Raw genomic sequence first — 15,217 nt, 5'->3', positions numbered from 1 at the left:
TAACGCTACCCCACTACTGAGATGAGGCTCAGCCCCTGTCAGGAGGGCCGGGGCCTACAGGCTGTAGAACTTGAGGCTCCTGTCCATGCCTGTTGAAGCAATGAACTTGGCGTGGTGCCCAAAGGCCACCCCCGTGGTCAGGCCGCTATGCTCTGTGGGGAGAGACAAGAGACAATGGTGAGGCGGCTTTTCTTCCTCGGGGTCTCAGCACTGACCCCTGATGATTCGCTCCCAACCCATCCAGTCCTCCCCCACCAGTGTTCCTCATCCTGCGGGCCTCTGCCCGTATCGACCTCCCTGTGGCCTGTCAACCCCCGAGGCCAGGGCTCTAGTCTGACCCGCACAGCACTGAGCTCCAGGGCCTCACTCGGTGCTGGCCCACGGGAGGCACGCAGGTTTTGTGGCTGGGCTGAGTGGAACGCCAGTCTCCCCCACCTAAGCTTTTGGAGCAGCTACAATTCGGCTCTGCTCGGCTCGGTTCAAGTCCGAGAACTGACTGGGAGCTAGGCTGGTTGGTATGTATTTAGTTCTGACTCCCTGTGTGTAACTGGAATATTCTATCAGCTGGTTCTAGCTCATGGGGTTAACTCCAGGAAACTTGGGCCCCTGGCGCAGGGCAGGGCTGGGGCAGGGGCAGAAGAGGCTGGGCAACCCTCCTCGGTGGGCTCGGGCAGTTCATGGGCATCAGTGCAAATTCCTAGGATCACAGCCGGCCCACCAGCTCCCCACTACAAAGCCACCCTGTGCTTCCAGCCCTCCACTCCACCTAACTCTGCTGCAAACCAAAGCACCAGGGCCCAGTGAAGGTTAAAACTCGTGGGCCACACAGTCAGGCCTGGCCACCTCGGGGACACACACACCGAGGAGAATCTGGGGTGGGAGAAGGTGCTTGTGCCCTGCCCACAATCTGCTAATGAGGACAAGAACTTCATCAACAAAGACAGCAGCCGCCGTTCACCCAGCTCCTGAGGGTGCAAGAGGCACCCTGTCACCGTGCAGGCGCCTCCACAGCACCAGCTGGCACAACCTGCAGTGTCAGAATGCCCACTGAAAGATGAAGAAACTGCAGCTCCAAAGGGCAAGTCACATACCCGAGGCCACACGACTATGAGGCTGCCAACCCTGCTATCCACCGTCTCAGCATTTCACGCTCGTCTTCTCTAGTACTTAGCACCACACTTAAGTAATCACTGGTGCAGTCACTCTACATCTGCCTTCCCAAGCTGACCAGAAATTCCGTTAGTGCAACACTGGGCCTGCCTTGTTTATTGCTCTAATCCTCCATGGACTAAGACACAATATTGAATGATACAGTAGCACGTCCTTCCTATCTGCCAGACACTGTTCTAAACACATACATCTATGTGTATTGCTATTCTGTATTTATACGTTTACACGTTATGTACATTTGTATTTTATACGTTTATATATTTATATAAACTCTTCTAAACACATGTATATATATAAACTCAGCTAAACCTCACAACAACCCCACTGGGTATGTACAGTCCTCCCCTGGTATCTGAGGGGTGCTGGTTCCAGGAACTCCTGCAGACACCAAAATCCACAGACGCTCAAGCCCTTTATATAAAATGGTGTAGTATTTGCATATAACCTACACACATTCTCCTACATACTTTAAATCATCTCTAAATAATTTATAATTCCTAACACAACATAAATTCTATGTAAATAGCTGTAAATACAAGATAAATGTTAACAGTTGCCAGTGTGTGGCCAATTCGAGTTTTGCTCTATTTTCGACCCACAGTTGGCTGAATCTGTGAAGGATCAACTGTACTATTATCATTCTCCAGAGAGGTTAAGTCACTTACCCAATGTCACACAGATTCAAGTGGTAGAGCCAGCATTTAAAGCCAAGCAGTTTGACTCTTTGAGTTCATTGTCTTAGCCATTAAACTCTATTGCCTCAGATAGTGATTAAAAGCGGCCTTGGCAAATGCAAGCCTACCCCTAGAAATTCCTAACACAGTGAGATCTTCCCACTTTCCTCTGGGCCAGGGCACCCAGAGACCTCAGCATCCCAGGGCCAGCCTCTACCTGTAAAGTGAAGAATCTCCGTCCACTGTTTGCAGATGTAGATCTGGACATCCGTGCCCCCAAGGGCCAGGTAAGTTCCGCTCTGGTCAAAGATCAGTGACTTTACCTGCCAGAATCAGGAGAGAGGTCACATGAGAGCAGCAACTATGAGCAACTGGGGATAAACAGAGGCAGTTTAGAGTAATTCAGTGAATAACCAACAAATGAGGAGGAGAGGCGACCAAGAGAGCTGGGGGGAGGGAGGGGGCGCACCTCAAAGTTGTTATCCAGCTGCAACGTCTTAAAGTTCTTAAGTTTGCGCAGATCCCAGAGCTTGACAGAGGAGTCATCAGCCGCCGTAGCCAGGTAGTAGCCGTTCTCGGAGAAGGCGATGCTGGTGATGGGGCCCGAGTGGCCAGGGAAGTTGGCCACGTTGGTGCGCTCCTACAGTTGGGGGGCAGGGAGTACAATGTCACCCACTGGTCAGGGGGAGAAAATGGAGCTCATCAAAGTCCTACTTCTGAGATGTCCTCTTCCATCCTTCAGGGAGGACAACCAGCAGGAATAGCAGGGGTGGTGCCCAGCCTGGGGCCCCCAGACCACACCTACTGTCACACACACACACACACACACAGAGCCACTGTCCACTCTTGGGACACCCCTGGGGCCAGGTACCATAAACACTTCACCACACTGCACAGTTCCAAGAGCTCCAGCCCTGGGCCGCAGATGGAGGTCACCGCGTCCTACCTTCAAGTCCCAAATCTTGATCTGAGAGTCCATGGTTCCTGTCCCGAAAATGAGTCCGTCAGGGTGGAACTGCGCACAGGTGAGGGCTGCGGAGAGGGAGACAGCCGTGCGTCAGCGCCCCAGGGGAGACTAAGACTAAGTGCAGCCAAGGCAGGCTCCTCGCTCTTCCCACTGCTCCCCGGGCTGGCGCCACGCCTGGCTCTCAGCAGGTACTGGTGGTTAAGTGTGTTTTTAGAACAAATGAGCAAATGACTAAATAAGACATTAAAATACACAAAACACAGCAAATGAAGAGCCCAGCGCTTCTGAGGCAACTTACAGCAGCCAGAGGTTTCATCGGTCACCTTGGTGAGCACACGTCCTGTCTGGATGTCAGAGAAGGCCCAGTACTGAAAACACAGAGACAACGGAGCCAGTAAGACAGTGGGTCCCCAGGTTCTGGTGGCCCCTCAGGAAGGCAAAGACTCTAGGCCGGCAGACCCTGGCAAGGCCAGCCCCTCTTGGTAGAGGGAACATTCTCCTTGGGGTTCTGCGGAACCGGCTGTGGTTTGGTAAGATGCTCCCTCCTCCCAGGATATAGGAGTTTGGGGACGAGGAGCCTCTTTGGGGCCCTGGCTGGGACCACACCTGGTCATCAGAGGAGCTCAGGAGATAGTCACCAGTGGCGTGGAGGCTGAGGCCTGTCACAGCACTCTCATGGGCCCGAACAACCTGTACACAAGAGGCGTTCGGAACAGACCAAATCCTGATAGTGGCATCTGGCGAGGCGGAAAACACCAGCTCCTAAAAGGAACGCAAGGAGACAGATGATCACAGACAGAGAAGAGATGGACCACAACCATCTTACAAAAGAGGGCTCAGGGGCTTCCCTGGTGGCGCAGTGGTTGAGAGTCTGCCTGCCGATGCAGGGCACGCGGGTTCGTGCCCCAGTCCGGGAGGATCCCACATGCCACGGAGCAGCTGGGCCCGTGAGCCATGGGCGCTGAGCCTGTGCTCCGCAACGGGAGAGGCCACGACAGTGAGAGGCCCGTGAAGAGGGCTGGGGACAGCCACAGCCCTGCCCTGCCTGGAACCACCCATCCGCCCCTACGATGCCTAAGAGGACCCCAGGGTAAATGCTATTAGAATGGGAAATTAAGCAGCCTTTGGCCAACGGCGGGAGGCCCTGCCATCTAGTGGTAAAAAGGATAACTGCACCAGAGGGAAATTTCCCACAACCCTTTTCCAGGACCAGAGAAATGTGGCTTAGTGCAATTGAGAAACTGAATTTTAAATTTCAGTTTACTTAAATAGTCTGGGGTGGCACAGGTCTGAACAGTACCAGGCCCGGAAGGGGCTGCAAGGGCATGTTCCAGTGCATCCCACACTTAAGGATTCCGGGGGCAAGTTAGTTCCCAGAAAAACTTACGTGGTGTCACCAACCAATTATTTTGGTTAGTTAGGACGTTAAAAACTATAAGGTAAAACCAACTACCATCTTCCATCAATGCACTTGCATGAGAGAAATAACATTAACTCGCAGTAAGCAGGAAAACAGTGCTTCAATTGGAACATATCTAGTTTAATGAAAAGTTCACCATGTTATTTTTCTATTTCTAATTTCCTTAAAGGTACAGAGAAAAGACTCTGGGAAGAGCTGATCCATCCAGCCACTTGTTCTACAGTCCCAAACTGTCCTAGACGTAAAAACTCAAATCCCATGTCATTAATCTGGTCAAACGAGCTGCTTACCCTCTAAAGCAGCAGCTCTCCGTCTGTTTTAACCCACACCCCTTGCAGCGGTTAACGTCGCGTTTCCACCCTCAGCCTGGAGGACCGCAGGAAGACAGACCCCTCTGTCCTCCTCAGATACACGAGGCAAGATCCTGTTGAGCTTTATTTCCTACAGTCTGTATTATAAACACTGTAGGGTTTTTTCCCTTTTCTAACATAAAACATTTCAACGAATACGCTTTTCAAACTACACAATTCCTTTCTCCCCCCCGGTTTGAAGGCCACGCTTCAGGAGCTCTGACACAGAGCAGAGGGCAACCCCACGACCCCAAGCCCAGCCCCTAACTGCCTGAGCTGGAGAGTCGGCACTCCTTCTCAGGCCCATGTCACTTCACCAAGGAGGCAACGGGGTGGGGGTCTGGTCCTGGGCCCCTAAACCACTGAAACAGGGCTCAGGAATGAGGGCTGAGGGTGCTAGGAGAGCCCTTACCTGGGAAGGGTGAAAGACCACGCTGGTGACTTTCTTGGTATGGCCTTTGAGAGTGGCCAGGATTTGCTCAGAACTCTTGTCGAAGACGACGACATTTTTATCTGCCCCACCTGAAGAGGACCAAAATGAGATCCAAAAATGCGTCAGGCCCACCCAAGTCCCTCTGCTGAAGAAGGTACTTTTGTCCCCAGGCCCGCTCTCACCAGTGAGGATCTTGTTGGTGTCGGAGGGGCAGAGGTCCAGGGCAAGGATCCCGGGAATGCTAGCACTGTGCAACCCCTGTGCAGAGAGAGCCACATCAAACCCAGTCACGGCCGAATCAAGGCAGGCCACAAAGCCGCCCAACTGCCCCGGCCCCGGCCCCGGCCCCCGGGAACATAAGTGACTCCTGTTCCTCATCCACTGCACTTGGACTTCTGCCTGGATGCAGTCAGTCCCTCATTGGCTATTGGGAAAGCCAGAGCTGGGCAGGAAGAGAAGCCTGACAACTCAGCAGCCAAGACTAGAAACGGGGCAGGGCCAGAGGCCACGCTGACCTGCCCCACCCCAGAAACAGCCTGGGAGAGCCGTGTCTCCAAGTCTGCAGGACTCCGCCACTCACCACGTGGGATGCCACCTGCCGGTATTTGCTGAGCTCTTCCGGCTTCACCAGCTCCTCAGGCACAGTCTTCCCTCTCTGAGAGAAAGAAAAAGCCCCCCAAGAAAAGAGGGAGTGAGTGCAGGACTCGGCCATCCCCCCTCCTCCTAAGGGGCCAGCCACGTCCTCCAGGCCAGCTCCCGCCCCTGACCCTGGGAGGACTCACCTTCTTCCGCTCTGTGGTTAGCACAGTGGCCTTGTCTTGAAGCTGGGGAAGAGAGAGGGGAATAGGCTCAACGTGAGACAAATTATTTTGCCAGGAAAGCAACACGGTGAATGCTGTCACATCTACGCTTTCACGAGCATCGCCAGGAACTCATCACCTGCCGAGCTCTGTGCTAAAGGCTTCTGCGCACGATCTCTGTTTACTTTCATTCCAACCTTATGAAGTGGGTGCTGATGACCCTATTTCACAGAGTAGGAAACTGAGCCTCAGAGAAGTGGAGTCACTTGCCCAAGGCCAGAGGCAATAAATGCCACGGTTCCCAGACCACGCCTGCGCCACTGAGATGAGAGCTGAGATGCATGCTGACAACTTGAACGGCTTGGAAAAGACACACACTATCAACTCGTACTAAGGAGGATCCCCTGAGTACAACAGAGCACTGGACTTGGACTCAGGGGCCAGCTCTGCCTCTTGTGAGCTGTGCCTTTGCATCTGAACCTCACATTCTTTACAGATTCTTCATTTGTAAAATGAAAATGATCACTCCTGTTCTGTCTCCCTCAAAAAAAAAAAAAGAAAACGTGTAACAAAATGTTTTAGTCTGCAAAGAACCGTAATGAGAGCAACAAACGGTACTTAAGAGTAATCAAAATCTTTAAAATTCCCACAAGTCTGTAAAGCAGGTACCATTATCCTCACTTTAGAAGGCAAATTAGACACAGGACTGGTTAAGTCAGCCCAAGGTCATAAAGCTTATAACTGGTGATATCAAAACACAAAGCCAGGCAGCCTAGTCGGAGTCTGTGCTCTGTACCACTCGACTTCATCTCCAAATGGATGGGATTTTTATTCGTATTGGACTCCAGGCAGATAGTGAAAAGGGAGGACCCATCAGCCTTCCCACCAAGTGAGAGCACGACATACCTTCTGAATAATCTCGGGAGTCATTCCCACCAGCTCGCCCAAATCCATCGGCTCGCCTGCACCCTGAAGAGCAGAAAGGTGAAGGTGAGGAGCACAGAAATGCCAGAGAGCCTTGCAGAGGAGGGCTGTGTGAGCCACCGTGCGCGTGTGCGCATACACACACACACACACACGTGTGCGCGGGCTGCTGGCGAGGTTGGGGGGACACTCACCACAACACTAGGCTGGGAGCTCGGCACAGCCTGGGGCACGATGAGACCAGCCTGCGGTTTCAGGGTAGCCAGAGCTGGGAGAGAAGACAATGTCAGAAACAGGCTATTATAAAACAGGCCCAGCCCAGAGTGGGGCATGGCAGGCGAGAGGCTCTACCTTCTCGGGCAGCAGTGACTTCCTTGGTGAGACGGGCGATGACACGGCAGGCGGCATCGTGCTGGTACAGAGCGTGGGACAGCTCTTGGCGGGTGGTCTGCAGCTGCTGGCGCAGGGTGAAGCTGTGGAGCATGACTGCGTCCTGGGAGAGGGAGATGCCACTGAGGGGGTGGGGGAGGCGCGAGGAGCACCCAGCAGAAGAGTCAGCCCTTGATAAGAAGACTAGACCAGTACCGGTGGCCCGAGCAAGATGTGAGTGACTCTGAGCGCTTTGGGAGGTGCCCCCGAGCTCCTGCGCACGCCAAACCCTGGGCACACAGACAGGAGCGGGAGCCCATTCTTTCCCATCCCCATCTTCTCTACTTTACCGGCACATCTCAGATGTCGTGCCGTCACCTTGTCAAAGGGAATAAAAATGCTACAGCTGCTATTTATTGATTGCCCTCACTGCGTCAGGCACTACGTCAGACAATCCTCAAGATGTAGTCGTTCATTCACACTTTAGAGCACCTACTATGTACCTGGCGCTGCTCTCAGTGCTGGGGCTCTACTGATGAGAAAAATAAGCCCCTGACATCATGAAGTTTATACTCTAATCTTATTCTAATTCTCCCCAAACCCTGAGAGACAGGCACTAATCCATGTCATACGGTCAGGAAAAGCAGGACTTGGATACGAGCAACTTGCCCAGGGACAAGGCAAGTGGGCAAGGAACAAAGCGTGGAGCCCAGATCTGTGTGAGGTCAAGAAGCAGGCTCCTCTTCTGCTCTCACCCTCCCCTCAAAAGAGAAAGTAATGCTCCATCCCTCCCACCCCCACGTCCTAATCCAGTGATCCCTTCTTCTTTTTTTTTTTTTTTTTGCGGTACGCGGGCCTCTCACTGCTGTGGCCTCTCCCGTTGCGGAGCACAGGCTCCAGACGTGCAGGCTCAGCGGCCATGGCTCACGGGCCCAGCCGCTCCGCGGCATGTGGGATCTTCCCGGACCGGGACACGAACCCGTGTCCCCTGTATTGGCAGGCGGCCTCTCGAGCACTGCGCCACCAGGGAAGCCCCAGTGATCCCTTCTTTTCAAGTGGGTAAGATACCAGTTCTCTTCCAGGGCCTTACCCATTCGTCCTGCAAGGCTTTCAGAATGGCGGGGATGCTGGTGGCTGAGGGAGGCTTGGGCCGGATTGGGTGAGCAACTGCCAAGAGAGGGAAGGTGGATGTGAAAACCCACAGCCCAGGGCGCTCTGCCCCTCCCCCGCTCTTCCCCCTCAGCCTGCACTAACAGACCACCGTCCCCTCCCTGAGCCCGCGGGCACCCCCTCCCACCCTCCCAGGCCCCGGGCTAGGACGGCCCTGGACTGAGGCCGCCAGCAGGCACCTTTGATATCGATGAGCTGCTCCTCGGACAGAGGCTGGTTGTTGATGGGATCTGTGCCATTCTCTGCAATATACTTCTCAATGAGCCGCCGCTCGTAGACGTGATTAGAGACAGGGGACACACACGGGTGCTCTGGTACTTCATTGGAGACTGCGGAGAAAAGGCAGGCAGTGAGCCTGGGGTGGTGAAAGGGCCACAGGGATGCTCCACCTACTGCTGGCCGCCACAAGACCACACGTCCCTACACTCAGCTAACAGCAATCAAGACGTGACACCGAGCCAGTTTCGGACGGTACCCAGAACATTTCCCAGCCACCTAACTAGCTTCTCCTTCAGTCTCCTGACAGGCAGATAGTCAATAAATAATTATTACAGGACTACTAAAGCCAGGCACCTAGAGAGCAGTCAATAGTCCCCGCCCATCTCATTTTTGAACAAAGATGCTTAGGCACCCATTATACCGCAGGACAGAGAGATACACACGAAGCCATTCAAATCTCAAACTAGAGCCTAGATGGATTCTCAAACAAAGAAATTACAAAGCGATGTACCAAGTGCTATGATAACAAAAAGCACTTACATGGTGTTTACTAGGTGCCAAGGGCGACTGTAAACATTCTCCACTGCTTAACTCATCCTCACAACAACCCCCAACAGAGCTATCATTTACACCCCTTGAGGATAGGGATTATAGCTGGTCTCTGCCTTCCAGAACAATGCAGATGCCCAGCGGGCACTCAGTAAACATCTACCCGATGAGCAAATGACAGGAAGGATGGAGCCGGGAAAAACAGAAAAGATCTTTCTCAAGGTTCAAACAATGAATGTGAAAATACTTTGCACACCGTCATCTCTTTAAGGCGTAAGGTTCCTTTTTCTAGTCACATTTCCTTTCGCTCCTTCTTCCCTTTGTATTGGATTTATGGAGAGGTTCTGAGAAGAGTAAAGGGCTTGAGAGTTAGGAAGCCAAGAGAGAGAAAAATGAGAAACTAATACCCGGATGAACAATGAGAATGCAAAACCTCTGCACGCCTCAATAAAACACCTAAAGGAAAGACAGGACAAGGCATTTGAAAAGAGCATGGATTCAGGGTCAGAGAACCTGGCTCCATCATGCAGCTCTGCCACTTACTAGCTGTACTGTTTTACAAAAGCCACATTCTCCTTGAGCCTTACATCCTTATCTGTAAAACCAGATGTTTATTTCTGCTTCGGAGAATTCTTATGAGGATATAACGAGATCACAGTCTTGCAAGCGCGCTGTAAACCAACAGAGACCTGGCTTCCAGCCCTGTCACTGCCTCTGACCTACTGTGCGACTTCTGCAAATTGCAGAAGTTCTGCCTACCCAAGCGAGGCGCCTCAGACAACATCCAGTGCCAAGGCCTTCATTTTGCAGATGGGGAAACTGAGGCCCGCATCCCTGCGCCAGCGGAGGCGGATCCTGCACAAGCCCTAGGGTTTCCTGTTTCCCCTGCACCTGCTCCCCTCTATCCAGGCCTCAGTTCCACTGCGCAAACGAGATGGGTGGCCTCAGTGCTGCCTGCGACAATACGCTTGAGGCGTTATGTAAACTGTGAAGCGCAGCGCAAATGCACCTCACACTTAAGAAGGAGGACCCCCGGGCTGACAGGCCGCCGCCCTGCCTCCCGGGAGCCCCATTTTCACCTCCGCCCCAACCCCGGCGTCGCAGCGGCCCGCATATCCTCCCGCTCGGCTCTCCGGCCTCCTGCGACCCGAGATCGGCCGCAGCCAATACTCACTAGAGCAGATCAGGGACATGGCGCCGTCGCTGCGTTCCAAGGCTCCTCACACCGGGCTCCGGGATCAGCTTCCGAGCCTCCGCGGGCCACTTCCGGTTCCCCGCTGCTTCCGGCACGCTCCGCTAAGAGCGGGGAGCAGCCCCGCCGAGCGACGCTCGCTTAGAGCTTCACGTGGGACCGCAACCGGTCGCGCGCCTCAGCCTCGGGCACTTAACGGAAGCTGCCCTTTCCCAGAATGCAATCGGGCAGGAAAGGGCGCGCCAGGAACTACTCGGCTATTTCCGGGCCCTCTCGGCTCGTTCCGTAAAGCGCTCCCAGGGGATAGGAAAGGCGATCCGAAACTACATTTCCCATGATGCAGTGGGACTTTGAAGCCAATCAATTCAGCGACACCCTTTTGAGACCGGAGCTGGCGGGGACCGTGAGACCGTAGTCTTGCAAAATTTGGTGTATGCGAGAATTTCTTAACGAACTTCTTAAAATGCATCTTCCTGGGGTCTACTTTAGAGAGTATGCGTTGTCAGTGCGTGCCCCACGTGATTCTCGGGCAAGTGTTTCTCGGAATACGCTTTGAAAGACCCAGTGAAGTAGGCGCAGGTGCAGATAGGTAGAGAAACTAACACTGGCCAAGAAACTGTTCTGGTCTTGCCTCTACTACCAATTTGCTGTGTGATTTTGGGCAAGTCCTCATCTTCTGCTCATCCACACTGGCCTTTTAAGTCCTCAAACTTACCCACTCTGGCTGGTTCCAGTTATGTTTGCCCAGAACACTTTCCTCAACTCCCTCTCTTCTTTCCCTCCCCTCCCATCCGCTCCAAAGTAAACTCAATCACACCTTAAAATGGTACTTCCTCTGGAGCGTCTTTCTTGACCCCTGACTGAATTTTAGTCACGGTGCCCTGTAATTCTCCCCTGAGCCACTCTGGATAACTATAATCATTTAATTATTTAATTATGTACAAGTATCTGTTTGCTGTCTGGGTTCTCCGCTAGGCCATAAAGTCCGTGATGGCAGAAACCATGATTGTTCCGGTCACTCTTGTTTCTCAGAGTCTAACACGGTGCCCAACACAGAGCAGGAACGTCATAACTATTGTTGGTTGAATAACAGGCTGCGTGACAGGTCAGGCATCGGAAGTACTTGGATGTGGTAGGAAATAAAATGGATCCGTTTAGAGGGGACCTTGAACCTGAGGTGGTTAGACTTGATTGGCTTCACAGCCGGACAGCAGATCAGCTATGGAGTGATAACCACATTTCCAGAAGATTCCTCTGGAAGACATTAACTGGATGGGTTGGAGGGGGAGAGAGAAAGACCCAATAATTCATTTGTTGGACAAATTTATTGAGTATCCACTATGTGCTAGTCAGGCTCTGCACTTGATACTGGGGATAGCACTCTGAGCAAAACCAGAGGTGTCCCTGTGCTGGGGAGCTTATGGCTGTGACAGAAGATGAAGGAAATGGGGAGTCATTTCAAGGCTTCTGAGTTTCAAAACAAGCCCCTCAGGGAATAGAAAGGATTCGGGGCAATTGATTTTGGAGTAACTATTACAGGTGAGAACATGATCTCAGGTTCCTCCCCACTGCCCCCAGTCTCAATCTCCCCACAAAGGAGATAAAGATTACCTAAGGCTGGGAAGGAAAGAGGTGGGGGAATGGACTATATGCATAGCTGTCAGTGGGTTCTTGAGGCTGGAACTCTATGCCCTGCTCCCCCAGGCCAAGGCTGCTGCTCCTTGGGAAGCAAAGGTACACATTGGTCAATAACCCAGAAGCCCCATTTCCCAGGAAGATTTAGTTGCAACCTGTGTGGACAACTGACAGAGGATTAACCAGGACAATGCAGCTCAAACAACTAAGAGGATTAGGTGAATTCTTCCCCTCCACCCTTTGGCCCTATGTTAATTTTCCAAAAGGTGTGTACAACCTGTAAAACAAGGGTGGGAAGAACCCTGAACTGTCTAAGAGTGTTCCTACCACTCAGATGGAAAAGAGAGTTGAAAAGAAATTAACTTGTCATAAGAAAAAAAAAAAGTTATATTTCCTGCACAGGAAAATCCAAGTGACATGAGATTGGTAGTCCTACAAATCAAAAACGATCTCACAAGCAAATGTGAAGTTGCAACTGTGAGAAAGGCTGGAAGGTGTTGCCCAGGATGCTACCAGAGCCTGTTCTGGAAGAAAGAGACCCTTAGCCAAGGCAGGAAGTGATGAAGGTCCAGAGGAAGATGGATGTGTCTGAGAAACATCTGAAGGAAAGAAACAATCTGACATGGGGACAGACTGATTGCTACTCATGTCTAGTCTGTGTGCAACAAAGAATGTCACTTATCATCCAGTCCTATAAGGATTAAATCATTAGCCACTATAATCGCAGCCCTACAGTTCACCCTGAAAGGAATTCAGGACAAAGAACAGGATGAGGCATGCTGTGCTTTGGAAAAATGCACAAAACAGGCCCTTAGATGTAACAGGAGAATTTTTATGACCCCAATTCTTGCATCTTCCTATACTTTAGAAAAGCACTAAAATCATGAACTGAAACGGACTTCCCTGGTGGTCCAGTGGTTAAGACTCCACGCTCCCAATGCAGGGGGCCTGGGTTCAATCCCTGGTCGGGGAACTAGATCCCGCATGCCGCAACTAAAGATCCCGCATGCCACAACAAAGATCCTGCACACGGCATCCCCTGTGCTGCAACTAAGACCCAGTGCAGCCAAATTAATTAATTAAAATGAAATCCCAAACATTTAAAAAAAAAAATCATGAACAGAGATACCTGTCCCTCGTGACTAGCAGTAACCTTCTACTGAGATGTTGGATTGTACATACTCCTTGGCCAAAATCACACATATACTGGCCTCTCTTCCTACCCCTTTGGAGCAGTTCCTCAGACCTATTGGAGAGGCTGTCTCCCGGGCTCTAGTCCTCAGTAAGACAATGCATAAAACTCAACTCACAGCTCGTATGTTGTGCACTTTTTTGTCAGTTGAGTTTTGGTGACCATGAGGGGAGAAACCCAGAGCAGACTTCTCTCCTTTGTGTAAACTCTGGGATCCAGACCCTTGGTACTAGCAAGGGCCCCTTGCGCTCGTCCGCCTCCTTGGTGTGTCCAGATGAATTTATCTGAGTCTCTCCTAAGCTCAGATCTCTCATCTTGGTTGACAATCCTGAGTTTAATTCAGAGGTTGTTAAACCCCTTGGTATGAGGAGCGGGTTATCCTTCAACTTAGGTTCAAGAAGAGGTGCCTTATTCCCCAGTTGAGAGACACTGGGAAGATTTTGCTCAGTTGCTGAAAGACACTGACTGAGGAGTCTTTCAGTGCGATTGGGCTGGGTGATTGGGTGGGAGGCTGACCTGATGTCTTTCCTCAAATCAGCTTCATAAACTTTAACAGGGTTTGTCAGAATAAAAGTGAAGATAGCATATGAGAGCTTTCAGCTCCGAAGATAAGAGACATAGCTCTTCCCAGCTGGTTTCAGCTTTCTCAGGCAACTGAGTAATTTATGGGAGAGGGGGAGGTGAGTCCTCCTACTGCACCGCAACCCCATAGGGAAACCCACTCATTAATTTATGTTATTTTTTTTCCTATAGGTTTTTGGGGTCTTTTTTGTTCTTTGTTGTTCTTGTTGTTTTTATTTTTTTTTAATTTTGGCCACACTTTCTAGCATGCGGGATCTTGGTTCCTTGACCAGGGATCGAACCCGTGGCTCCTTCAGTGGAAGCACGGAGTCTTAACCACTGGACCGCCAGGGAAGTCTCCCACTCATTAATTTAAAAAGTCACTCATCCAGGGATGCACACGTAAGGATTGGCCGTCCGTTGCTCCGAGCACCTGCGGGGGTTTTAGATTGCTAGAAGGAGAAACCGAGACAGGTAAAAGAGCTGAAATGACCCTAAGGTGACACCTTAGAGGAATTAAGCTTACAAACAGCACCTGGGCCCACCATACGGTTTTCAGTAGTAATTTTATCCTGACAAACCAGCTTTAAAATGTGGGATAGAGTTTCCCAAAAGAAGAAAAGAGGAGCATCAAACATCCAACCTCCAACTAACACCCCAGTCAGGTTCATGTATTCACAGAACTTACACTTTTGCAAGTACTTACTTAATTGGGACCTAAAGGAAATCCCACCCTGAAATGGCCAAGATGGGGCTCTTTTAACATTCCAAAACTGGTTTTTGCATTGTTAGAGAAATCGGTTTGATAAAACATCTTTTCAAAATTCTGAACCTAACGGAACAAAAGTCCTTCTAGGAGGAGCTTGCATTTCTCTCCCTGTGCCTTTGAGATGTAAATGTTCTACCAGGGCTCTCAGGAACTCTCACCTATCTAGACCATCTCCAATTCCTGACACTGGAGACGAAAAAATGGAAGAGAGGCCTTTTTAAACTCAAGCAAGTAAACAACTTATTCTGTTATATAAATAAATGAGTTTTATATTGTAATATCCAATTCATGACTAAATTTTAAGTGAAGCTTTGAGATCTCTGGTTGTGTTGTCTACATGTTTGTGTGTATGTTATAGATATGATATGTTTCTACCTGCAGGTGACATTGCCAACATTAATTTGTAAATGAGTTCTATTTAATTGGTTTAAGTGAAATTAAGCACTTATATAAATTCTCAGAAATATAAATAAACTAACCCAAATGGATTTCAGGTTCATATGATCTGGGAAATATTCAGTATTAAATTAATATTTGGTATTAAGTTAGTTTAAGTTTGTTGGTTTAATTAATACTGGTGACTTGAGATGTCTTTAAAGTAATCAGCAGTAAGTGTAATATTTTTATTGTAGGTAGGTTTACTAAAAGTCAAATAAGATCTTATTATCTCTATTACAAAATTTGTCAGCAAGAAAAATAACTTGCCGTAGTAAGATTTTTACAAGTCAATTAAATGTAAATGAGATAAGAGTTTTTAGATGAACTCTTTAGGAAAAATTACGTTTTATCCTATGTCTTCTTAAAAATAGTTTTTCCAGGTTTT

General features: G+C 50.3%; 1 protein-coding gene across 1 annotated transcript; it reads right to left on the bottom strand.

Moving 5' to 3' along the window:
• Positions 1–10,447, bottom strand: PRPF19 (pre-mRNA processing factor 19). The gene is made up of 16 exons (XM_030849333.2): positions 10,220–10,447; positions 8,457–8,606; positions 8,198–8,274; positions 7,090–7,231; positions 6,933–7,006; positions 6,721–6,783; positions 5,797–5,838; positions 5,595–5,669; positions 5,197–5,272; positions 4,994–5,103; positions 3,418–3,573; positions 3,110–3,179; positions 2,791–2,876; positions 2,314–2,484; positions 2,062–2,167; positions 1–152 (listed from the first exon to the last, which is right to left on the bottom strand). Exons 1-16 carry the CDS (start codon positions 10,236–10,238, stop codon positions 55–57), a joined length of 1,515 nt encoding a protein of 504 aa, XP_030705193.1. The 5' UTR covers positions 10,239–10,447; the 3' UTR covers positions 1–54.
• Positions 10,448–15,217: the final 4,770 nt, after the last annotated feature.

Source organism: Globicephala melas, chromosome 8, assembly GCF_963455315.2.
Source record: "Globicephala melas chromosome 8, mGloMel1.2, whole genome shotgun sequence".
NCBI classification, from domain to species: Eukaryota; Metazoa; Chordata; class Mammalia; order Artiodactyla; family Delphinidae; genus Globicephala; species Globicephala melas.
The sequence above is the reverse complement of the archived record's forward strand: the minus strand, read 5'-3'. Positions and strand labels throughout refer to the sequence as shown.

Bases quoted from the DNA above. Each gene is read 5' to 3' on its own strand.
- PRPF19 (XM_030849333.2), bottom strand. The intron at 7,232-8,197 runs GTAAGGCCCTGG...TCCCTCTCCCAG, and splicing joins AAGCCTTGCAGGACGAATGG to GACGCAGTCATGCTCCACAG. The intron at 2,877-3,109 runs GTAAGTTGCCTC...CCCTCTCCGCAG, and splicing joins CGATGAAACCTCTGGCTGCT to CCCTCACCTGTGCGCAGTTC.